General features: G+C 42.3%; 1 protein-coding gene across 4 annotated transcripts in view; it reads left to right on the top strand.

Annotated features, from left to right (window-relative positions):
- Positions 1-1,251: 1,251 nt before the first annotated feature.
- Positions 1,252-26,988, top strand: part of LOC118677591 (sperm-associated antigen 6) — a 68,278-nt gene continuing 42,541 nt past the window's right edge. The window contains exons 1-4 of one of the 4 annotated variants that reach the window (XM_036352800.1): positions 1,252-1,571; positions 1,659-1,754; positions 19,707-19,873; positions 23,843-24,026. In XM_036352800.1, coding sequence (XP_036208693.1) covers positions 1,547-1,571; positions 1,659-1,754; positions 19,707-19,873; positions 23,843-24,026 — 472 coding nt within the window. In that variant the 5' untranslated portion in view covers positions 1,252-1,546. Of the gene's footprint in view, positions 1,572-1,593; positions 1,755-16,993; positions 17,046-19,706; positions 19,874-23,842; positions 24,027-26,988 lie in introns of those variants that run through there. The other 3 variants (XM_036352791.1, XM_036352780.1, XM_036352796.1) reach the window with 3 other exon arrangements.

The following is a 26,988-nucleotide window of genomic DNA, read 5'->3' as shown; positions in this document are numbered from 1 at the left end:
ACTAAGTGCACAAATTTGTGCACCTGGCCTCTAGTACATGTTTAAAGCCTCATTTCTAACCCCAGTCATTTAAATTCTAATCAATTCCAATGAATTTTTGGTGTGTCAGAGGTTCTCAACCAATCAAGTACACAGAGTGACTGTCTTCTCCCCAAAGGGAAATCAACAGCCCTAGTCAGCCTGGGGACCCAACTCCAGCTCAGCCAGTGCCATTCTGCTGGCTCCCTCCCCACCGCTCCCCCACCACCACCCTCGTCCCCCCTTTGGCGCCCTCTGGAGGAAACCCGCGCGCCCACTGCATGCTGTGCGCTCCCTGGCCGCCCCAATCACCCTAGTCTTGGCGCCAAGACTGGCACTTGTGGCCCCAGCCTGTCAATGGAACCCCGCCCATTCCGAGCCCTCCTCGCACTGTTGGCGCCTGCACCTCCTCGGGGAGCTTGTCCACGCCCCCTCCTGCGGCCGCCATCCCCCCGTTATCCCGCTGGGGACTGCAGGAGCGCGCTCCCGGCCGCCGTGCGCTCCCCGGCCCTCCGCCCCTAGCCTTTGGCGCTAGCACTTAAGCCCCCAGCACGTCCACGCTCCACCCGCCTGCCCCGCGACCCCCGCAGATGGCGCAGGCACCTCGGCCGGAGCTTGTCCACGCGCTCCAAGCGCCCCGCCCTGCACTGCCGTGGGCTCTGGTACTGACGCTCGCCCCCTGGCCGCCCCGCGCCTTCGCTGGGGAGCCCTGGGCAGGCGCAGGCACCAGCGCGCCCGGACGCGGTGCGGGGCAAGGCGGCGCTCAGCTTCGGCACCACTGGCCTGAGCCTGTGGAGAGGACGCAGATGGGCACACGCAGCTGCACATGGAGCGGGCGGTCGAAGGCCAGCTCCAGACACGACTCCACTCGGCCTTTCCGACAGCAAGCGCTGGCGGGGGGCTTCGCAGAGGCGGAGCGCGGGGCAGCGGAGCGCGGGGCAGCAGCAAGCGGGGTGGGCGGCACCAGTGCACCCGCTCCTGTGCCGCCCGCGCTGGCCCTGGGTGGCTTCGCTGGCGAAGTGCCAGGGCCACATCCACCTGCGGGAGCTGCACCTGATGCGACTGAGGCGGGCACGCCTCCCACCCGCTGCTGCGCAGAGAGAAGGCTGGGGTGCAGCGCCGCTCCTGGCCTCCCAGGGCGGGCAAGGAGAACAGCCGCAGGGGAGGGCACACTCCAGGCCCGGACGCCCCACCAGCAGCATAGTGACACTCCACGGTGCAGACTTCTGCAGCGAGTGCGCGCATTTGGTGCGTCCGGGCGCCCCTGCAGGTGAAGCTCTCCCGGGACTGGCCATTCTTGGGGGCGCGGGGCCCCGCCCCCGTGACGTCAATCCAGGGCCTGACAGTTGAAGCTGTTCTGATCGGTTGCTCGGGAGACCGGGGTACACAGAGAGGACTGGCCTCCGTCCCCAGGCCGAAGAGGCGCTGTCCCAGTCCCCCCGTCCGCTGTCCGCTCCTGGGACTCGCAGGCCCCGGGCAGAGGAGCCAGGTCACCCCGAACTGTGACCAGCGGAGAGCTTCAGGCACCATGAGTCAGAGGCAGGTGCTGCAAGGTAGGGGCTGGGGCGGCTGTCTCCACAGCAGTTGGCGGGAGCCAGGGCATGACTGAGCAGCTCGCTCCACCATGTCTCTCCCCGCAGTATTCGAGCAGTACCAGAAAGCCCGGACCCAGTTCGTGCAGATGGTGGCAGAGCTGGCGACCAGACCCCAGAACATCGAGACCCTGCAGAACGCGGGTGAGCCCTCACCTGAACCCGCTTTGCCCGCACCCCTGGGGCTGTGTCACCTGGTGCCCTGGGCCTTCAGTCATTAGTCTGCCCTGGTCCTCAGCCCTGCTTTGCCCATCACCCGTATCCCAGGCCAGTCACTGCCTGTGTCACTGCGCTCTCCTAGCCGCGTTCCCCGCCCCCACCCTCTCCTTCCCCCTGCCTCCTATCCCACCCCTACCCCCTGCGCTGAGTTTTGGGCAAAAGGATGGGGGCTGGAGAAATTCCTCCAGTTCACTGCGAAGGTGGTAGAAGCATTCAGTCTCTTTTGCAGGCCTTTGGGGGTGAGGCTGAGCTGGGGAATCTTACAGTTTGGTGTGAGAGGGGCCCTAGTTCCATCTGTACTGCCACCAGGCAAGTGTCAGCTGGAAAGTCAAAGCCAAAGGAACTACCTGCCTGGAAGTCATTTTATGTGAATGGGAATCTGCCCTAGTCAGGCCCGTTTTACTATCAGGGTGTGAATGCCACATCAAAGGAATTCCATTAGTTCTCATTTTGCATTAGTGAGAGAGCTTGATATGCTTGAGTATTTTCCAGGAGATTCAAAGTCGGTAAAGATCTAGTTTTGAGAAACCCTTATAATATTCTCATTCCACCCCTCAGCCCAACTCATGCCGGCTATAGAGGGGAAGAGTGTGTGTGTGTGATTTGCTTCTTATCTAGTAACAAGGAGATAATGGTGGCTTTCCTCTCCCTTCCCTTCCCTTCCCTCATTAAGCATGATGCCACCACCATCTGAACTCAAAGTAAGATAGCATCTTATCACTACTGTGTCATGAGAAGCCTTCAATTTATAGGATATGATCTTTAAAACTCACTTAAATTAACATGGAATTAAAAGAAAATTAAGAACATTAAAATTAAGGATAAGAATGTTTAGACATAATATTTACTCTGGGTTATTTTTTAGGAGAATTACTACAGCACCTAGATGGTACCCTATAGTGTCCTTGGGAGGGATTTTGGTGTTTATTCCCTCTATGTTTTTATTTAGGGTCAGGAGGTGTATTAAGAATGGAGAAAGTGCATTTTATAACAGTCTTTAAAACTTTTTATTTAGGGACTAGTGCCCCAGTACATGAAATTCGTGCATTGCAGAGGGGAGGGGTGCCCCTCAGCCTGTCCTGCACCCTCTCCAATCTAGGATCCCTCTCACAATCTGGGACTCACCTGCCTGCCTGCCTGATCGTCCCTAGTCCCTAACTGCTCCCCCCGTCTGGCCTGCTCACCCCCAACTGCACCCCTGCCAACCTGATCACCCCCAACTGCACCCCCCCCCGCCAGCCTTATTGCCCCCAACTTCCCCCCACACCAGCCTGCTCACCCCCAACTATCCCCCTGCCAGCCAGCTCACCCCCACCTGGTCCCCCCAACCAGCCTGATCACCCCCAACTGCCCTCCCCTCCTGGCTTGATCTCCCAAACTGCCTCTGCCTTGGCCCTGCCACCATGGCTTTGTCCTGAAGGACGTCTAGATGGTCTCCCAGAAAGTCTCCTGGTCTAATTAGCACATTACCCTTTTATTAGTATAGACTAGAGGGCTGGTGCACAAAAATTTGTGCACTCTGGAGGGTCCCTCAGCCGGCCTGTGCCCTCTCGCAGTCTGGGACCCCTCAGGGGATGACCACCTGCTGGCTTAGGCCTGCTCCCCCAGGGATTGGGCCTAAGCTGGCAGTCAGACATCCCTCTGGCAGCTTGGGAGTCCTCGGGAGATGTCCACTTGCCAGCGGGGAGCAGGCCTAACCTGCAGTTGGACATTCTTAGTGCTAATGAGGAGGCAGGAGAGGCTCCCACTACCACCACTGTACTGGCAGCCATCAGCCTGGCTTGTGACTGAGCAGAGCTCCCCCTGTGGGAGCACACTGACCACCAGGGGGCAGCTCCTGCATTGAACGTCTGCCCCCTGGTGGTCAGTGTGTGTCATAGTGACCAGTGATTTCCAGTCGCTCTGCTGTTAGGGTCAATTTGCAAATAACCCTTTTATTATATTACCCTTTTATTTTATATAAGATAGAGGCCTGGTGCATGGGTGGGGGCCAGCTGGTTTGCCCTGAAGGGTGTCCCGGAACAGGGTAGGGGTCCCACTGGGGTGCCTGGCCAGCCTGGGTGAGGGGCTGATGGCTGCTTGCAGGCTGTCCAAGCCTCCCAGCAGGGACCCTTACCCCATGAGGGTGTGGCCAGCTTGGGTGAGGGGCTGAGGGCCGTTTTCAGACTGGCCACAACCCCTTCAGGGTGGGGGTCCCCGCTGGGGTGCCTGGCCAGCCCGGGTGAGGGGCTGATGGCTGTTTGCAGGCTGGCCAAGCCCCCAGCAGGGACCATCACCCCATGAGTGTGTGGAGGTTGGCTGGAAGCTGGTATCTGGGATTTATTTAGCTTCTATAATTGAAACTTTGTTGCCTTTTGTGGAGGCCACAGCCGGCCAGGGCAGGCGGGAAGCTTGGCTTCCTCCATCACTGGGGCAACCAAGCCTCCTGCTTGCTCCAGCTCTGCGGCTGCCAGCCACCATCTTGGTTGGGTTAATTTGCATATAGTCGCTCTGATTGGCTGGTGGGCATGGTCAATTAGCATCTTTGTCTTTTATTAGTGTAGATAATTGTAGATTCACATGTAGTTGTAAGAAATAGTACAAGATCCTGTATACCTGAAAACTGTGGGATAATATCACAACCAGGAGTTGACATGGGTAATTCATTGATTTAATTCAGGTTCTCCCAGTTTGACTTGGACTGATTTGAGTGTGCTTGTGTGTGTGCTATGCAGTTTTATCCTATGTGTATCCATCACAATAGTCAAGATACAAACCTCTTTCATCACCCAAGGATGCCTCCCTGTGCTACCCTTTTATAACCACACCCACCTCCCTCTTGTCCCTAACCCCTGGGCAACTTGCACTAAACTTTTTTCCACTTTTTAAATTTCATTATTTCAAAATTGATAATCTTTTGTTCTACAGTTGTTTCATGTGGATTAACTTACTTTCTTCTGCATGTGTGTGTGTGTGCTTTTATGCATGCATGTATACTCCTCAAAGTACTCAGAACAATGCTAGACATACAATGTTTCATATATACTGACTAAGTAAAGTTTATTAGAGCATAATACATTTTTAAAATGCACTTATATTTTAGGTGTTTTTTTCTTTCCTTTCTCTGTCCTACTCAATGCCCTTTGTTAATGGACACTTACTATTTACAAATATTTAATTTTTGGACAATATACCGCTAAACTAAAATGTTTTTAAAACAGGGAAGATGATTGACATTACATTAAAATTTGACACAGAAATATGGAAGTATATGTAATACTTAAAATACACAATATCATGTTTTAGTATAATAGTGGCAGGTTTTCTCTTCCCATAGGTGTACAATGTAGAATATTTTATGGAATGTAATCAATCCAAAATGTTAGGCTAAATGATCACCAAAGTATAAGTGACTTAGATATGACATTTAATTTTTAGTTATATTTTAAATTTAGGAAAAGAGGGAGAGAGAGAAACATTGATTTGTTGTTCCACTTATTTATGCATTCATTGGTTGATTCCTGTATGTGCCCTGACCAAGGATGGAACCTGCAACCTTGCCTATGGAAACAACACTAACCAACTGAGCTACCCAGCCAGGGCTATTTGACATTTTAAACAGCCACCTATTTCCACTTATGAAGGAATGGAATACAAAAGGAATATAACTATAATATCCTAAAGTTATCTGCACTTTAATAATATCTTGATGGAACACTAAGATTTTTCTTTTCCTTAGAAGTTTATTTTAACATATTTCATGTTATCTAGATTCAGTCTAAGAACTTTTTTAGTTATTTTTAATTGAGACACAAAATGATTATTCCGGTATATGTGTTCTTTTAATTTAAAAAATAACCTGTAAGCTTTGTTAAGAAAATGTTTCTTAATAGTCAATTAAGTTAAACATTCAAATTGTTTATTCTTTTATTGTTTGTTTTGTTAGTCCTCATCCAAGGATATTTTTCCATTGATTTTTAGAGACAGTGGAAGGAAGAAAGATAGAGAGAGAGAGAGAGAGAGAGAGAAACATTGATGTGAAAGAGACACATTCCACAGGCACCCAGACCGGGATGGGGGATCCAACCTGCAACCCTTCGGTGGGTGGGCCAACACTCTATTTACTGAGCAACATCAGCCAGAGCCAAACAGTTTATTATTTTTTTTAAAAATCACCTGGATTTAAAAATGCTTCTGAGCCCAGCCACAGTGGCTCAGTGGTTGAGCATCAACCTATGAACCAGGAGTTCACAGTTTAATTCCCAGTCAGCATACATGCCTAGGTTGCAGGCTCAATTCCCAGTAGGGAGCAGACAGGAGGCAGCCAATCAATGATTCTCTCTCATTATTAGTGTTTCTATCTCTCTCCCTCTCCCTTCCTCTCTGAAATAAATAAAAATATATTTTTTAAAAATAATAATAAAATAAAAATGCTCTTTAATGAGCCAGTATATGTGTGCATCAATTATATATTTTGATCAAGTTTTTTTTCAGTCATGTGAATTCATATTGGTAGCCTAAGACATGACTGCATTTTATTCCTGACTTGGACATAATTTTTGCATACTTCAGAGGGTTTTGTTTTCTCACTTTTTTTTTTTTAATATATTTTATTGATTTTTTACAGAGAGGAAGAGAGAGAGAGAGAGAGAGTTAGAAACATCGATGAGAGAGAAACATCGATCAGCTGCCTCCTGCACATCCCCCACTGGGGAAGTGCCCACAACCCAGGTACATGCCCTTGACCGGAATCGAACCCGGGACCTTTCAGTCCGCAGGCCGATGCTCTATCCACTGAGCCAAACCGGTTTCGGCTGTTTTCTCACTTTTATAATAATCTATTTAAATAAATACGTATCATGTATTCAAAATTATGTGAAAACCATTTCCATATGCATATCATGATAAATCAATAGTTCCCTTGTGAATAATTTTTTTATTCATTCACTGTGAAAGGAACTTTAAAGGTGAAAATTATCAATGGAGTTTTATTTCATTTTAGATCTCTGCTCTTTTTCATTGTGTTTTTGATGTGCTCATGTGAGAATTTGCCTTATTAAATATGTCCAAATAAATTACTGATTCAAACAAAGTGTTGCAAGATATATTCTTCACAATATTTTTACAAAAATAATTTTATTTCATACTTGCTTCTATAAAGAACTATGTACAATGTGTCTATAACCTAGAGTTATTTTTCTCATTGTGCTATTATTCCTTCTAAATCAAAGGAGCATATAAAAAACATTAAAAAGTTTAGTGTTTGTTATGAAGTCTGTATATGCCCCTCAAACCCTGACTGCCTTCTCTCCAGGGCTTTCTGAGGACAAGTGAAGTGGAACACAGTGAAGGAGGAGGCACTTTATATTTATTGGTTGATTGATGGCTCAGTGGTTGAGCAATGACCTATGAACCAGGGTGTCACGGTTTGATTCCTGGGTAGAGCACATACCTGGGTTACAGGCTCGATCCCCAGTGTGGGATGCGCAGGAGGTAGCCTATCAGTGATTCTCTCTCATCACCGATGTTTCTCTCTCTCCCTCTCCCTCTCCCTTCGTCTCTGAAATCAATAACAATATATATTTTTAAAAGATACATACTTTTTAATTCAACAAGTCTTTTTCTTTTTAAAATTTTTAATTGATTTGAAAGAGAGAGAGTGAAAGAAACATTGATTTTGCTGTTCCACTATTCATGGTTGATTCTTGTATGTGTCATGACCCGAGATTGAACCCGAAACTTTGTCGTATTGGTATGAAATTTCTGGGGGAAAAACTGTTCCTACTTTCTTTTATTTCACGAAGTAGTTCCCTTTTACTTTTGCTAGCATTAAACTCAGTGCTATGTTCAGAACTCAATTGCAGTAATTACATCTAACCTATGTTTCTAATAGAATTGGTCCCTGTCTGCACCACATGGCTCTTAATAATTATCTTTGTATACATGTATTTTAGAGTAAACTATCTAAAAAGAATTTAGAGTAGGTGCAGTATGAATACAATAAAAATTACTTTCATCTGAAGACACATTTTTGAACTGACTGCCTTCCAAAATTGTCCTCTTCAATTGTTACTCATGAAACCTCTTAGAGCAGACAGACCTTTTAGAACATATGCTATTTATTCTCTACATATTAATGTTCACAGTTTGGTCATTCATCATTCAATAAACATTTATTGAGCATCTAGGTGCTAGATGAATGCTTGGGTGCTGATCATGTAGAAACAGAAAGCCATTAAGGATCTTATTTGTTAGTGGAGAGATACATAAAGAGAAATAAAACAGCCATCTCATAAGTGTCTAGCGATAGACAGACAAAGCACTTATGGAGGGCACTCTAACCAAGCATTGGGAGTGAAGGGGCTCTCTATAGGAAACTTCTAGGAGGGATTCCTAGAAGTTAACTAGACCAAGAAGGGGAGGGGAAACTGCATTCAGGTGGAGGGAAATTATGTGTAAGGTAGAGGCAAGAGAAAACGTGGTGTGTACTTGATGGAAAAGGCAAATGCTCAGGTATGGCTGGAGCATCTTGGGGTAATAGGGCAAGGGAGAGAAAAGTCAGTGGCTAGAGAGGAAAGCAGGCCTAATTATGAAGGACCTCATCTGAAGGTTGGATTTAATACTGAAATTGATAGGAAGCCACTGAAGAGTTTTAATTAGAGGAACATTGGGATCCCTTTTGTGTTTTAGATGATTTTCACAGTTGTGTAGAGAACAGATTGGAGGGGATTAAAATGGGATCAGGGAGACCAGGTATGCATGTTTGCTCTACCAGTCTAGCTGGATAAGAGATATGCAGGACTTGTGACTTAGCAGAAGGGAGCAGGGGCAGGTAAGAAGAGAGAGGAGTTGAAGATGACTCCAAGGCTTCTGGCTGCTTAGGTTAGCGCCATTCGTTGAGGAGAAAGAGGATACAGAAGGCGGAGGAAATGGTGATTTCACTATAACAGCATTGAGGTTGTGGTGTATCTGGGATATCTATGTGCCAGCGACCATGGTGAGCAATTTGGGTATATAGGGCTCTGGAGCCCAGGAAAGTGATGTTAGCTTGGATGTATAGAACTTACATGCTTATTAAAGGTTTAGATGTGTAGAACTTACATGCTCATTTGAAAATATAGTCAAAGTTCATTTTTAGATTTCTTTATGTAATTGTAAACATGTAAGTTCCAATCATTTAATCTAAAGTACATGTAAATTGAACCTGCCGTACTTGTATACTCTACATGCCCACTCAGTTCAAATTCCACATATACAGATGGTGATGGCTGTGACCTAGTCTAGAGTCAGTTGCATCAGTTTAATACAGTAAGCATGGCAGACAGCCACAGTGATGTTAATGGTAGAATAATATCACTTCAGCAGATTATACTCTTTGGTATGCATTCTAAACCTGGCTATAGGCCAGTTTCATTACTAAAGGGTAAATGCTATATAAGTATATGTTAAATAAGTAAGTGAATGCATGCTGTGCTTCCTTGCCTCTTAGGAGAGTTGCTAGCTTGTTCAGAGAGTCAGTGGTCTCAGTTTCATCTTCCTGTCACCTCTTACCACTCGAAAATGATGTATCAGGTGTGGTAGCCCTTCTCTCATAAACAACTGAGTTACAGTGAATCACCAAACAAAATTGAGAAGATGCTAACTATAGTATCAACTACAAGGAGAATAATTGTAAAAGGAGAAAATAGATTATTTTTATCATAATTTTAAAAACTATACATGTGTTTTGTGATTCATTCTGACCCTTTAAATAAATTATAAGACTTTGTGTTATAAAGGATATAACATCTAAAATCATAATTGACTTGATAACTATGACAGTATAAAAGTATTTCACAGAAAACAAAACAGACATGTGATACTAAAATTTATGATTTTTAATCAAATACAGGAATAGTGGCCAGAGGTATATAATCATAGAGGATGGGAGAAACCAAATCAGGTCCTAAAAATTCTTACTCTAAAAAATTGCAAGGGAGGAACACTTAAGTATTTTCAAGTAAAAAATAACCAGTGAAGGAAAATGCGTTGTAAAATTCATTAGTGTCATGACACTTGCTTCAGTAAAAGTATAATCATATAAATGCAATATCTCGTTATAGAAATAAAGATTTTAAATCTGTTAAAGTTGACAAGTGTAGTTGGAGTTACTCTGTGATAGAACAGGTAGTGCTTACAGTAGTAAAATTAAAGTGAGTGGTGGATTTAAGAGACAAGACTTCAAGTTTTTCAATAGGAGCTAGTTGTATATTCAGAACTATGCTAGGTAATTTGAGAAACAGAAAAGTATAAAACAAGCTTGGTTCTAGAGATGCTTATTATTTTATTATGGATATGAGACATTTACTCACATAAAACTAGAGAACCACATAAGATGCTACATCAAGGATGGCTGCTGTGCTTTGCATGACTTCGGGTGTACCATTTATATCATGATCAATGTGAGTGGCATCGCCTGGATTTGTGCAGTACACAGCCATACATGGTGGACCTGGGAATTATTCAGTCTTCATTTTTATTTATTTCACTGAAAGTAAGTAGTGTAAACAATAAAGCTCTCCATGGCTTCCCATTTCACTTAGAGTAACATCACAAGCCCAGCTGGTGTGGCTCTATGGTTGAGCATTGACCCAGGAACCAAGAGGTCACCAGTTTGATTCCCAGTCAGGGCACATGCCCATGCTGCTGGCTCAATCCCCAGTATGGGGCATGCAGGAGGCAGTCGAAGTTTTATCTTTCTATACTTCTCCCTTCCTCTCTCTCTAAAAATCAATAAAAACATATTTTTAAAAAAGACTAACGTAACAAAATCTTAATTTGACCTATAGCCAAATTTAATCTGGCCCAACCAAGCTCTCCAGCTTTATCTCTTGCCCCATCACCCTCCCACTTGACATTTCAGACTGGTCTGAATTTCTCATGGTGTCTTCAACAGTCTGCCACAATCCTGCATCCTGTCCAAGCCAGAAACCTGGAAGTATCACCGATTCCTCCATCTTCTTCACACTAATCAGTTTCTTTCCTAAATACCTCCTTAGGCCATTCACTTTTCTCTTTCCCTTTTGCCATTACTGTTCTCCAGGCTATCTGCACATCCGGTGTAGGTTCCTACAACAGCTTCCTCAGTGGTCTCCTGCCCCAATCTTGTCTATTTTCCCCCTTTCTTCCCAGTGTAATCAGAGTGATCCTTCTTTACAAAGTACAAGTTTGATCCTATCACTGCACTGACACTAATGTTCAGATACAATTCAAAATACTTAAAATAGTTTATTGGACCCTTCAGGATTTTGGTTTCTGTTAATTAGCCTTCTTTCTCCAACATTCTCTCTCCCCTCTTGTACTGTGGTCATACTGCACTCTCAGTTTTGTCGGTATATCAAACTGTTTTTGGTTTTGAGCTTCATTTATATAGTTTCTTCTGGTTGGAATACTCTCCAATCCATTTACCTCACTAATCCTTCCAATTCTTTAGTAGGCAATCTGCCCCAAAAAGCCTTCAGATCTCAACTTAGATGCCACTGCTCCTGGGTTGCCTTTCCTGTGTTCTTCAAAGCCTGGGCTAGATGCTCTACCATGTTTGCAGAGCACACTCTACTTATTTCGTTGCATATATCATAATGTGTTGCATTTGTTTATCTCTCAAAGCCCCTTTACAAGTTCTTTGAGGTTAAAGACAATTGTGTTTTTAATACCTTGTCTATTCTGAATAGGTATTTCTTTTATTTTAATTACAATTTACATTCAACATTATTCTATACCAGAGGCCTGATGCACGAAATTCATGCAAGGGGCTCAGTCCTCCCAGCCGCAGAGGCTTGTCTTGGCCCTTGCAGCCCCAGCTTCGTCCGGAAGATTGTCTGGAAGATCATCCAGAAGGACGTCCAGAAGGTCATTTGGCTGTCCAATCTAATTAGCATATTATGCTTTTATTTTTATAGATTACTTTCAGATGTACAGCATAGTGGTTATTAAATCATGTATTTCACAGACTGGTTCCCCCAATATTTCAAGTACCTACCCAGCTCCGTAAATAGTTATTACAATATTATTGACTATCTTCCCTAATTTACATCTCTGTGACTATTCTATAACTACCAATTTGTACTTCTTAATTCCTTCACCTTTTTCACCCATCCACCCCAACCTCCCTTTCTTCTGTCAACTGACACTCTCTCCTCTATTTCTATTTTGTTTGTTTATTTTGTTCTTTAGATTCCATATGTAAGTGAAATCATACAGTATTTGTCTTTCTTTACCTGATTTATTTCACTTAGCACAATACCCTCTAGGTCTATTCATGCTGTCACAAAAGGTCAGATGCCATTCTTTTTTATGGCTGAGTAGTATTCCATTGTGTATTATGAACCACAGTTTGTTTTTTAATCCTCACCCAAGGGCATGCTTAGAGAAAGAAAGGGAGAGGAAGAAAGGGGGAGAGAGAGAGAGGGAGAGAGAGAGAGAGAGAGAGAGAGAGAGAGAGAAACATTGATGTGAGAGAAACATCGATCTGTTGCCTTCTGTACATGCCCCGACAAGGGATGGAGCCCACAAGCCAGGCATGTGCCCTGATCAAGAATCAAACGGCATATCTGATAAGGGCCTAATCTCCAAAATTTATAGGGAACTCATACAACTTAACAAAAGGAAGTTAAACAATCCAATCAAAAAATGGGCAAAGGACCTAGATAGACACCTTTCAAAAGAGGACATTCAGAAAGCCAAGAGACATATGAAAACATGCTCAAAGTCACTAATCATCCGAGAGATGCAAATCAAAACAACAATGAGGTACCATCTCACACCTGTCAGACTGGCTACCATCAACAAATCAACAAACGACAAGTGCTGGAGAGGATGTGGAGAAAAAGGAACACTTGTGCACTGCTGATGGGAATGCAGACTGGTGCAGCCACTATGGAAGACAGTATGGAGTTTCCTCAAAAAACTGAAAATGGAACTCCCATTTGACCCTGTGATCCCACTTCTAGGAATATATCCCAAGAAACCAGAAACACCAATCAGAAAGGATATATGCACCCATATGTTCACAGCAGCACAATTCACCATAGCTAAGATCTGGAAACAGCCTAAGTGCCCATCAGTAGATGAATGGATTAGAAAAATGTGGTACATCTACACGATGGAATACTATGCTGCTGTAAAAAAGAGAGAACTCTTACCATTTGCAACAGCATGGATAGAACTGGAGAGCATTATGCTAAGTGAAATAAGCCAGTCAATGAAGGAAAAATACCACATGATCTCACTCATTCATGGATAATAGAGACCATTATAAACTTTTGAACAATAATAGATACAGAGGCAGAGCAGCCTCAAACAGATTGTCAAACTGCAGTGGGAAGGCCGGGGAGGGTTGGGGGGCAGGAGGTAGGGGGTAAGAGATCAACCTAAGGACTTGTATGCATGCATATAAGCATAACCAATGGACATAAGACACTGGGGGATAGGGGAGGCTAGGGGACTGTCAAGGGTGGGGGGGAAAAAAGGACACATATGTAATACCCTTTGTAATACTTTAAGCAATAAGAGAAACCAAGATGGCGGCATAGGTTAACGCCGGAGATTGCTGCCTCGAACAACCAATTCAAGGGTACACCTAAAAGACGGAACGAACATCATCCAGAACCACAGGAAGGCTGGCTGAGTGGAAATTCTACAACTAGAAGGAAAGAGAATATCATATCCAGACTCAGAGGAGGCGCAGTGCTGAAGTGAAATACTCAGGTGCTGAGTGCGTGCGCGCGGAGCGGGCTGGCAACGGAGGGCGTGGTTGTTGTTTTCAATCGGGAGGGAGTTTCCGACTCTGAGCTCCAGATCCGGGCGAGTCTCTAGGGACCCAGACTCAAACGGGAGAAGCGGGACTGTCTGGCTTCGGTCAGAACTCGAAGGCAGCTTTCTCTCCAAGGTTTGCAGCAGTTGCTAGGACTCTGTGAGGCAGAGCACCTAGGGACGGAACTGAGAGCAGCCATAACTGCTCGCTCCACCTGCCCTGTTTGATCCAGTGCGACCCGCCCTGCCCAAGCCCTGCACAGAGCCATTTGCCAGATAGCCTCAGGCAAAGTCTAGATTAGCACCTCCCCAGAGGACAGAAGTTTTCCCACTGCAGACACAGCTGACTCTCACAGCCAGTTGGCCTGGAGGTCAAATCCCCCCAGTATTAGCTACAACAATCAAGGCTTAACTACAACAAGACTGCACACAAAGACCCTAGGGGGTGCACCAAGAAAGCATAAAAAAAAATGCGGAGACAAAGAAACAGGACAAAATTGTCAATGGAAGATATAGAGTTCAGAACCACACTTTTAAGGTCTCTCAAGAACTGTCTAGATGCTGCCGATAAACTTGAGATCTACAAGAAATCTAATGAGACCCTCGATGTTATGATAAAGAACCAACTAGAAATTAAGCATACACCGACTGAAATAAAGAATACTATACAGACTCCCAACAGCAGACCAGAGGAGCACAAGAATCAAGTCAAAGATTTGAAATGCGAAGAAGCAAAAAATACCCAACCGGAAAAGCAAAATGAAAAAAAAATCCGAAAATACGAAGTTAGTGTAAGGAGCCTCTGGGACAGCTTCAAGCGTACCAACATCAGAATTATAGGGGTGCAGAAGATGAGAGAGAGCAAGATATTGAAAACCTATTTGAAGAAATAATGACAGAAAACTTCCCTCACCTGGGGAAAGAAATAGACTTACAGGTCCAGGAAGCGCAGAGAACCCCAAACAAAATGAATCCAAAGAGGACCACACCAAGACACATCATAATTAAAATGCCAAGAGCAAAAGACAAAGAGAAAATCCTAAAATCAGCAAGAGAAAGAAACTCAGTTACCTACAAGGGAATACCCATACGACTGTCAGCTGATTTCTCAACAGAAACTTTGCAGGCCAGGAGGGAGTGGCAAGAAATATTCAAAGTGATGAATACCAAGAACCTACAACCAAGATTACTTTATCCAGCAAAGCTATCATTCAGAACTGAAGGTCAGATAAAGAGCTTCACAGATAAGGAAAAGCTAAAGGAGTTCATCACCACCAAACCAGGATTATATGAAATGCTGAAAGGTATCCTTTAAGAAGAGGAAGAAGAAGAAAAAGGTAAAGATACAAATTATGAACAACAAACATGCATCTATCAACAATTGAATCTAAGAATCAAGTGAACAAATAATCTGGTGATCATAATAGAATCAGGGACATAGAAAGGGAATGGACTGACTATTCTTGGGGGGGAAAGGGTTGTGGGAGATGCGGGAAGAGACTGGACAAAAATCGTGCACCTATGGATGAGGACAGTGGGTGGGGAGTGAGGGCGGAGGGTGAGGCGGGAACTGGGAGGAGGGGAGTTATGGGGGGAAAAATGAGGAACAAATGTAATAATCTGAACAATAAAGATTTAATTAAAAAATACTTTAAGCAATAAAAAAAAATTAAAAAAAATAAAAACAGGTTGGGGAGTTAAAAAAAAAAAAAAGAATCAAACGGACAACCTTTCAATGTAGGAGGTGATGCCCAACCAACTGAGCCACACTGCCAGGGCCCAAAATCCCACTTTAAGGTATACGGGTACACTAAAGGAATTGAAACCTGGGACTCAGTTGGATACGTGTACACCAATGCTCATAGAAGCATTATTTACAACTTAAATGTCCATCAACAGATGAGTGGACAAACAATATGTTGTTTATACATACAATAGAATATTATTCATCTTACAAAGGTAATGAGATTCTGATACATGCTACAATAGATGAACCTTGAAAACATGCTAAGTATGAAATAAGCCAGGAAACAAAAGGACAAATAGTATATAATTCCATTTATATGAGATATCTACAGTAGAAAAACTCAAAGAGATGGAAAATAGAATAGAGGTTACCAGGGACTGGGGGTATGGAGAAATGGGGAGTTGGTGTTTAATTTATATAGAGTATCTGTTAGCAATGATGAGAAAATTCTGGAAATGATAGTGGGTGATGGTTACACAATATTGTGACTGTACTTAATGCCACTGAATTATACATTTAAAAATGGTTAAAATAATAAATTTTGTTAGGTATATTTTACCACAATAAAAATAAATTAAATTGAAAAACTAAAAGATAAGAAGCAACTAGAAATCTTTACTATGACTTAAATGGCCTAAAGGCCGTTTGTAGACACTTGTTTTTAAATAAACAAAGTGGAGATGTTAAATATCTTTATAAACAGAAGATTGAGGCAATATGTATATGAACTATATATATGTAATGTGAAAATGAATGGGTAATATTCTTGTCTTTGAAAATGTTTGACATTCCCTAATTAATATGCAGTAGGCATGCAGAATCAAAGTAATTAGGCCTATGTGGCATTGAAAGGAATTAAAGGAAAGAGCTATGATTATTTTGAGGCTATTTTATAATCTCCACTGGATTATTAGCCTCTTGAGAGTAGAAGCTGCCTTAACTCATGTACGTAGTTCTATTCCTTGCCACTTGGTAAACCCTGATCTGTTTTCTGAATGAATGATTATGGGCAGGATTAGCAAGGTTGTTTCTGTTTGGGGCATAACTGGATTGCAACGTAGGTATTAGCAGCCATGTCTCCAGCATGGCACTAGAACAAGAAAAATAGAAAAGGATCTCAAAGCTATAAAGTTGGGGGTGCGGGAGGACTGTAAAGATTTATCCTATAAGTTAAATTTCAAAAATAGTTTCACACTGTTTTATCAGTTTAATACAGAGTATACTAAATTGTTTTATTATAAATATTAGAGTATAATATATGAATTATTTTTTTAACTTTTTTTTTATATTTTATTGATTTTTTACAGAGAGGAAGGGAGAGAGATAGAGAGTCAGAAACACTGATGAGAGAGAAACATCGATCAGCTGCCTCCTGCACATCTCCCACTGGGGATGTGCCCGCAACCCAGGTACATGCCCCTGACCGGAATCGAACCTGGGACCCTTCAGTCCGCAGGCCGACGCTCTGTCCACTGAGCCAAACCGGTTTCGGCATATATGAATTATTTTTAATATTAGTATTAGATAGATCAGGTTGGCTCCTTCAGTGTAGACTCCCAATGAGGTCATTAGCTGCTCCCTAGAGACCTTGTATATCAGATATTATAGCACTATTCAGACTGCTGTAATTGATGGACTCTAAATTTTCATGCATTCGCTCACCAAGGATCAATTACTATGGATTCCTAATGGACAAGCAGGTAAGGAAAAATTTATTTGTATGTCATATTTACTTCTTTTCCTCTCTCCTCTCCTCCTCTTCCCTCAAACTTCCTCCCCTCCCACCCCCACCTCTACCCCTGTCTCTTGCATCATTATCTGTATTTTTAGGACAAACCTATAATTATAACAAAGTCTAAGAATACTTATACTTTGTAATTTTTGCCTTATTAATCTATTTAGTATGAAACTTTAAATATATGTTAACAAATTTAGCTTTTGTTTTTTAAATGGTACATATTTATTATCAACAATGTCAAGTTATATTCAACAAAGTGGGCAAAGGACTTAAGAGACATTTCAACAAAGGTGATGTAAACAAGCACCTGAAAAGACATTCACCATCATTAGTGCTAGGGAAATGTAAGTCAAAACCACAGTGACATACCACTTCACACTTATTGGATGCCTATTAAGTTAAAACAACAGGGAAAATAAGTGGTGGTGAGGATGTGGAGAAATCCGAACCTTTGCACTTTGCTGGTGGGAATGTAAAATGGTGCAGCTTCTGTAGAAAACAGTTTAACAGCTTCTAGATGGTGGTGATGATTACACGTCATTGGAAATGTACTGAGTACCACTGAATTGTACACTAAAATTGGCTTAAGTGGTGATTTTTATGTTATGTGTATTTTACCACAATTAAGGACAAAATGAAGGAATAGAGCAAAATACAAAGAAGAGATTGACAAATTGTTTTAAACCCAACTTTCTAGGAAGAGCCCATATTAACACTTGGTAATAATTCTAATACCTTATTCTGTGCTTTAAGCTTTTTGTTGAGAGATATTTCAGAAATGATCTCTAAGAAAAAAGTATAGATAATAATATAAGCAACACTTGTGAGCATAGGCATGTTGAATTGTTTAACAGGAGCTATGACCTAGGCATGAGCAGGAGTGCTTTGTGCCTGCAAAGTTTACCAGCCTGTGCAGTTTAAACTTGCAACTGTGGCCTTCTATAAGATAGTCTAACCAGGCAATTTAGGCATATAAAAGAGCACTAAATGAAGTGGGAGACTATGAAAAGCCACAAGTCACATCATTAAATGTATCTGAGATAAGCATCATTATTCTCTGTTCATGTTACTTGGCAATATTATTTATGTTACTTTAATCTAATCCTAAATGTTATTGTAAATGTTTTCCTTTTATTCTATTTCAAATGTTTCTGGATGTAACATTAAAAAAGAATGTTGGTGCCCCAGCAGGTGTGTCTCCGTGTTTGAGCATCAACCTATGAACCAGGAGGTCATGGTCCTATTCCGGGTTGCAGGCTCAATCCCCAGTGGGGCATGCAGGAGGCAACCAATCTATGATCCTTTCTTATCATTGATATTTCTGTCTTTCTCTCCCTCTGCCTTCCTCTCTGAAATCAATAAAAATATTTTTAACGAATACTGGTAACATATGCTTTTATAGATAACTGGAATATGTTTTCATGGAAAAGATGCAATAACATCAGTTGAATAACCTGCTGTAAATTACATAAAGTTTAGAAAGTCAAGGGGCGCTTTGTTCCAGCTTGAACTCCATCTTTGCCTTTCTCATAACTATAGGCTAACACACCATCATAAAGCACAAATAGCCGTTGACTATTTTACATATTTTCTAGTAAGGCAAAGTTAATATAAAGAGTTGTAATATCCAATGAAATGACCAAAATGCAATTATTATTTGTCTCCCCTTCCGTACCTCGTCAATTTTAACACCTATTATTTGTTTAGCAATTATAAATAAAGAAATGTCAGAATTTCTAACCTTGCTCCACCACTTAGTTGTGTGACAATTTTTTAAACCTTTCTCAGGCTAGGTGTCCTCGTCTGTAAAGTAGACATAGTAATAAGGCCTACATCCTAGGTTTGTTATGAGAGGTCAGTGAATTAATATGGAAAACAACTCTTTAGAACAATGCATGCATACAAGTGCTCCATAACTATAAGCTACTTTTATTATTATTGTGAGGATGATACGCCTTCTCTGTATTCAATCCTAAAATGAGTATTGTGAGACCTGATAATACGATATACTTTCTTATATTAAGGATTTTATTTTTTGGAGATAATGTCAGAAATATGATTCATGAATGTGAGGTCCTAGCCTAATGGCCCTCCTGCTCCCCCGGCCCTGAGGTAGACCCTGATAAAATTTCTGTAATAAACTCTAAGTTCATTTGGAACCTGAGTGGGGGGGAAAAGACACCACACAAATGAAAGACTTCATTGAGAGGAAATAATCTGAACTGAGTCCTGAAAGATAGGATTTGTAAAGATGAGGGGAAGGGGTATAAGGCGGGGTGGCGAATCAGCCTGTACTATGTCTTCACAACCTTTCTTTTCCTTCCTCATGACAGCCTGTCAGGTCAGGTCACAGCTAGTATTTACCAATCAGGGATTTAAAATCCTCTCTAGCCCACAGTCATTCTTATTTCCACACTATGCTGCTTCTTTGATAATTAAAGGTTATATTCTGTGTCTTGGCCAATTATATGCTTTTAAATATCCCATTAGTTTTTAGTGGCTAATTGTTTTTGCTGATTTTTCCCCCCTTAGTTTTCATATTTGCAAAGACGAAATTGCAAATTGTATGTTTGCTTTTTAATTTAAGTTTTGCTGATTTGTGTTCTTTCATCATTTCGCGCAGGTGTAATGTCTTTGCTGAGGCCTCTTCTTCTGGACGTGGTCCCAACAATTCAGCAGACCGCTGCGCTGGCTCTCGGGAGACTGGCTAATTATAATGACGACCTAGCGGAAGCAGTTGTCAAGGGCGACATTCTCCCACAGCTTGTTTATTCATTGGCAGAACAGAATGTAAGAATTTTTAAAAAATAAGTTATGTTTTTTACTTTAAAAATTTGATATTTTGGGTACATTTGCAAGCTTGTGGGCATTAGAATTAATAAGATGTTAATGCACATTACATTCAATTATTTGAACTGAACATAATATCGTTAGAGCATTCTACTTGAGGTTTTTTTTTCCCGTTATTGTTAATATAAAGAGAAATAGATTTTAAAACTTAATGGAATTATACATCAAGCAGTATTTCTGTGTGTGAGAGTGTTAAAATTATAGGATCAGTCTTAGGTATATAAAGCCTTAGGCAAACAAAAAGTTGTTTACAGAAATCTTTATATACAGGTGAAATTTGTTAATGGCAACTGTTGGAAATTGCTTTAAAGCGAGGGGAGACAAGCATCCAAAAAGAAGGAGAATGTATTTAATGGAAGGTTTGATAAAGCTTTTTTACCAAGCATGCAAGCATGTCAGGCCTTTTAAGGCTCCATAGTTAGTAGTGACTATTAAAACCCAAGGAATTGTCTATGAATTTGAAAATTCCACAACATAAAAAGTTAAAATAGCTTACGGTAATGTATCACCATTATTTTTACAAAATTATAAAACAATCTGTAGAAAGCTACTTTAAAACTCTAGTCTAATTTTTAAAATAAATTAGTAACTATTTGGTTACTGACATAAAATTAGACTTTACAACAAATACTTATGTTACATTTAAGAAACTAAAGAAAAACATGAAATTAAAGCATCATTACTAAGTAGCATATTTCTTTTTTTGTTTTGTTTTGTTAATCCTCACCCAAGAATATTTTTTCCATTGATTCTCAGTGGAAGGGAGGGAGGAGTGGAGAGAGAGAGAGGAAGGAGGGAGAGACTAACATCAATGTGAGAAAGAGACATCAATTGGTTGCCTCCCACACGTACTCAGATCAGGACCGGAGATTGAACCTACAACCCAGGTACCTGCCCCTGACCAGAGCTGAGCCTGCTACTCTCCCCTGCTCCAGAGCTCTAACCACTTAGCACACCAGCCAGGGCTAGCAAATGGCTTATATCATCAATATATACCAGGTTTTGAGCTATAATATTAAAAATATACTTGGTATATTTTCTCTCTTATAAATTTTTTGCATCTTAATATTTTAGACTAAGTAACTGGAATGCTTTCAAAACAGGTGCTATGACACCCAGTCACTTTTTAGTAGTCACTGTAAAGAAACAGAAACAGAATCCTATCTAATAAAAGAGAAACATGGTAATTAGCGTACGACCGCTACCCTTCCCATTGGCTAATCAGGGCGATATGCAAATTAATTGTCAGCCAAGATGGCTGCCGGCAGCCAGGCAGCTTGAAACTAACATGAGGCTTGCTTGCTTCAGTGACGGAGGACTCCAACGTTCCCCGCCTGCCGCTGCAGGCCTCTGAGCTGGCAGTTTGAAACATAGTTACAAAAATAGAAGCTAAAGAAAACCCCAGAAACCAGCTTTCAGCCAGCCGGGATCTCAGACCTGGAGTTGATACAGAGTTTCAATTGTAGAACCGAAACAAACCAGATACCTGCTTTCAGGAGTGGAGGCCTAAGAGCTGGAGCCTCAGAGCTAAAGCTGGCCCAGAATTTAAAAAAAAAAAAAAGAAAGAAAGAAAGAAAAAAAGGAGCAGCTGGGAGCTTCAGTCCCAGCCTGAAAACAGCCCTCAGCCCCTCACCCAGACTGGCCAGGCACCCCAGTGGGGACCCCCACCCTGAAGGGTGTGTGACCAGCTGCAAACAGCCATCATCCCCTCATCCAGGCTGGCCAGGCACCCCAGTGGGGACCCCCACCCTGATCCAGGACACCCTTCAGGGCAAACCAGCCAGCCCCCACCCATGCACCAGGCCTCTATCCTATATAGTAAAAGGGTTATATGCCTCCCAGCACCAGGATCAGCGGAGCCGCGAGGTCTCCCGGCACCGGGATCAGCATGACAGGGGGCAGCGCCCAAACCCCCTGATTGCCCTGTGGCTCTGTGTGTGACACGGGGTGGGGCCACAACCTCCCTATTGGCCCTGCTCTGTTCCTGACAGGGGAAGGTGCCCCAACCCCCTGATCGGCCCTGCTCTGTGCCTGATAGGGGGGAGCTCCCCAACCTCCTGATCGCCCTGCAGCTCTGTGTGTGACAGGGTGCAGCGCCCCAACCCCCCACCCCATGGGCCCTGCTCTGTGTGTGACATGGTAGAGCCATAACCTCCCCATCGGCCCTGCCCTGAGTGTGAGAGTGGTGGCACCCCAACCCCCTGATCCACCCTGCTCTGTGCGTGACAGGGGGGAGCTCCCCAACCCCCTGATTGACCCTGCTCTGTGCGTGACAGGGGGGAGCTCCCCAACCCCCTGACTGGCCCTGCTCTGTGCGTGACAGGGGGTGGTGCCACAACCTCCCCATCGACCCTGCCTTGAGTGTGACAGGGGGCGGTGCCCCAACCCCCCAATCGGCCCTACCCTGAGCGTGACTGAGGGTGGCATCACAACCTCCCAATCTGCCCTGCTCTGTGCATGACAGGAGGCGGCGCCCCAATTCCCCAATCGGCCCTGCTCTGAGCCCGACCAGGGGCTGCACCTAGGGATTAGGCCTGCCCTCTGCCACCCGGGAGCAGGCCTAAGCCAGCAGGTCGTTATCTCCTGAGGGGTCCCAGACTGGGAGAGGGCACAGGCCGGGCTGAGGGGCCCCCCCCTCCCCCCCAAGTGCACAAATTTTTGTGCACCGGGCCTCTAGTCTAAAATATGGGGTTAACTTGGTTTTGTTCAAAGGAAGAGTTAGGAGACCATTGCTGTGTCATTATGTTAACCATAAAACCACAGTGAGTGTTACAGCTAAATACTTCCTAAGCATTTAATTTTCTTAGCTATATAAAGAAAATCAAGTTTCACTTTTATTTCTTAACCTTATAAAGTTTATATGTAGAAAATATTGTAAATATGAAGCATTCACATAATATTGTCATTTGTATTTATCTTTTTAAAAAAGGGATAAATAACATATCCCATTGTTTGACTAGATTATTTTCCAGGAAATATTTTAAAGAGGGGGAACGGAGAGCGTGAGAGAAACATCAATGTGACACTGAAACATTGATTGGCTGCCTCGTGTACACCCCTTACTGGGGACCAAGCTCACAACCGACTGGGAATCAAACAGCAAACTTTCGGTACACCTGACAACACCCAACCAACTAAGCCTTACTGGCCAGGGCTGCCAGAAAAAGTGTTAAAATGTATCATGAATGTTTTGCCTTTAAATTTAGGATACCAGAAAGATGATTTGAGGTTATGAAAGGCCTACCAGCCTTAGAGACTCAGGGCAAGCAAAGGAAATGAATTTGCCAGTTGACAGTTTAGTTTTACATGCTAACAACCCAAGAGTTCTCATGCGTCAAACAAATACCTTCAGTGTAATGCAGATACATTAAAATCTCAGTATTTTATGAATTTGTAGGAAATAAAATTTTCAGGAAGTAAAATATTTTATAAAATTATGTTTTAGAATAAAACATTTTAAATGTAATATGACTTACATTGTTTTTGTTTAGATACTGAACGAAAGCAACAGGGAACATCAAAAAATTAAAATCGCCGTAACCGGTTTGGCTCAGTGGATAGAGCGTCGGCCTGTGGACTGAAAGGTCCCAGGTTCGATTCCGGTCAAGGGCATGTACCTTGGTTGCAGGCATATCCCCAGTGTGGGGTGTGCAGGAGGCAGCTGGTCGATGTGTCTCTCTCATCGATGTTTCTGACTTTCTATCCCTCTCCCTTCCTCTCTGTAAAAAATCAATAAAATATATTTAAAAAAAAAAATTAAAATGATGCTGCAGGATGTTTTTCTTCACTATTTAAGAGCTTTTGATCTTTATTATATTAATGTTATTATTACGTTGGTTTTGGTCTTTTTAAACTTTCATTATGTAAGTGCTCAATTCACTTTGCGCTTTATCTATTTCATCCTTGTAGCGTTTCTACAAGAAAGCAGCTGCCTTTGTGTTGCGAGCAGTTGCTAAGCACTCTCCTCAGCTAGCTCAGGCCATCGTTGATTGTGGAGCACTGGATACACTGGTGATATGCTTGGAAGATTTTGACCCTGGAGTCAAAGAATCTGCGGCCTGGGCTCTTGGATATATTGCAAGACATAATGCAGGTAATGGGGCATATTTTAAAGTGGGGCTATTTAAGTATATATTTACTAGGTAAATCTGGTTTTGCTTAGTAAAGCATAAGTGAGGTTTTAATGATACTTCTATACATTATGGGAGATAAGCTTTGAATGATGCCCAAGTTATTAGGATTACAAATTCACACAAAAAAATCAATACATTCCAGTATTATCTTAGTTAGCAGAAGAGAAATTTGTAGACAGAAACAGAAAGGGGATGGGGTGGGAAATGGGAAAAATGAGATATTCAATCTCAAAGACCTTGATAAATTGGTTCAGTTAAGAATTATTTTAGATTGTCACCACTCAGGGTACGTTGAGTCTTCACTCTTCCTCCTAACCCAGGGTATTCCAAATCAGTCAGGGCCATATCATATGAGTGAGTAATGTTGAAAAGATATGGACTTAACTTTCTAGAACATGATTGTATTCAGCCCATTGGGCAGGAAGGAGGAGAAAGAGAAGGATCACCTTCTCTTATAAACTGACAGCTCAGTGCCTGGACTTCTCCTGTGAAGGCTGTGTTGACACACCTAATTAGTAAAAAATATACAGGGACCAAATTGGTCCTACCACTTTATAGAAGTTGCTAAATAACATAAACAAATAACACAAGAATATGCAGTTTAACTAACATATAAAAATGATCACTTTGCTAGTTATCAAGAACTGCATATTAAAACATTGGTGCAAATGTCTTTTCCCACCTGTTATTACTTGGCGGGGAAAGAGGAAAGCATAACTATAGGCAAGTGATTAAGAGCACTGTGGCATTAGACAGGACCTGAGTTTGAGTCCAAGTTCTCTCACTTAGTTGCTATGTGACATTGGATATGACTTTTAAGTTTCTGAACCTTTATTTCCTCATGTGCTAAAAGAGAGTAACTACTTCAGAGTTATTCAAGATTTGTTGTGAGGATGAAAATACATGGTCAATGCTTCATAAATGAAAGATATTAGTATTAATATTGAAGGTTAGAGAGGACTTGATAATGTGTATGCCCTACAAATTGTGTTAACATGTGGAAAGTTATTTGGTGAAACTAATCTAAGTCACAAAAGAGTTTATGGTTACTCTAAAAAGCCTGCTTTGGGAATTCATCCTAAGGAAAGAATTTCACATAATGAAAAACTATATTTGTGCAAATGTTATTGGAGAATTATTCATAATATCAAAAAACCTCACTTATTTGGCAGGAATTTAGAGTTTAAATTATGGTAGTTTACATAATGGACTCTCATTCAACAAATTAAAAAGGCAATTGTGAATCCTCCATGGTAACATGAAAAGGTGATTATAATGTTTTAAAAAAAGACAAAATTGTATATTACAGTTATAATAATTTCTCTCTATATAAAAGCCTAATATGCAAAGTGTCCCTCAGGAGTTTGATCACTCACTATGATGTGCACTGACCACCAGGGGGCGGCGCAGAACAAAGGAAGGCCCCAGCCAGCAACCGGCAGCCAGCAGCCGCTAGGAACCCTACCCGTGCATGAATTTTGTGCCCTGGGCCTCTAGTATAAAAATAAGTTTTTATGTGGACATAATTACAAAGAGATACATGTTTGCATTACTAAAATGATAGAATTAAGGATATTTTTCTTCATTTTCCAGATTTTAATATGTATACATGTATCAAATAATAGCTACCATTTACTGAGTAATTACCATGTGCTTGGCTCTGTATAGTATACGTCAAATACATTATCTCATTTTGACTGTGCTACCGTTAGGGTAGGTATTACTCACCTTGTTAAACAGAGGAAGAAAGTGGAGCTTAGAGAGGATGCCTGAAATTATGTTAAAGGCGGAACTGGAATTTGAGTCTAAATCTGTCTCACTCCAAGCCCATCTTAACCACTGTGCCATACAGCTTCCCTGAGTACTTCGTGAAAGAGTATTGAAGAAGAAACTCAAAACAGAAGCAGTAAGAAGTTCTCCCATGGCTATTTTTAATGTGGTTCTTAAAGTGGTGACACTATTGGAGACAAAAAGAAATAAAGTGATATAAAAGTAAATTGAGAAAGAAAACTATTATCTTGCTTAGAATGGTTCAGAATTAGTATATTAAAATTATTTCCTTCATATCTGGATTTTGGTTTCCCAAACAGGTTCACCTTAGGACTATTGCTTAACACATGTTGATTGGGGAAACTAAGGCAGTGTTTTAAATCAGAAGCTGGTTATCATGGGGAAACTACACAAATATATTTAGCAATTTTTTTTAAGCCAGAGGACTTAACGGCAAACAGATTGTAACATGAGTATTTCAAAGGGTGGTGCCAAAGAGTTTGGAGGGACAGCTTGTAGAAACATTCTCAGGCAGGTACCCATAGGTAACCTTTCCAGACCTCCCTTTGTTGAGTTTGAGGCTAAATGATAATAAAGAAATAACTTATAATATAGGGTCTGTTTAGGGATTCCATTCCAATTGTTTTTGCTATCACCGGCTCCCACATGGAATCCCCCTGTAATAGTACTCAAAGGCCTGGGACCCAGAAGCTCCCAGAGGAGATGGCTGCATGGACTAAGGAAAGGAAATTGTTATCAAGATTTAAAATGGTGGCAGAGTAGGAGGATGCTGCAGGGACATGCTCCCAGGAACAAGCTGGAATTACAACTGAAACATGGAAAGGCTTCCTGAATAATCAATGGAAAACTCACAGGAGGGAACCCCGATACCCAAGGACTGAAGACAGAGACCACATAGGAGAGAAATGGCTGGCCAGGCACTCACAGACAGCAACTGAAGTCCTGGAGAGATATCTCAGCTGTGAGAGAGTGCCACTGAGAACTCTGGGATCTAATCCCCAAACTGGGCTCCTCAGCAGAGAGCACCAAATCTGAGGAGGGTACCCACATAACATCTAGCAGTGAAAAGCAGTGGGGTGCTGTCTTCCAGAAGTGGCAGTTGAAAGTTCAGGCACCCTCTTGAGGGCCAAT

Source organism: Myotis myotis, unplaced genomic scaffold (genome assembly GCF_014108235.1).
Source record: "Myotis myotis isolate mMyoMyo1 unplaced genomic scaffold, mMyoMyo1.p scaffold_m19_p_1, whole genome shotgun sequence".
Lineage (NCBI taxonomy): Eukaryota > Metazoa > Chordata > Mammalia > Chiroptera > Vespertilionidae > Myotis > Myotis myotis.
This window is presented reverse-complemented; position numbering and strand designations above follow the sequence as displayed.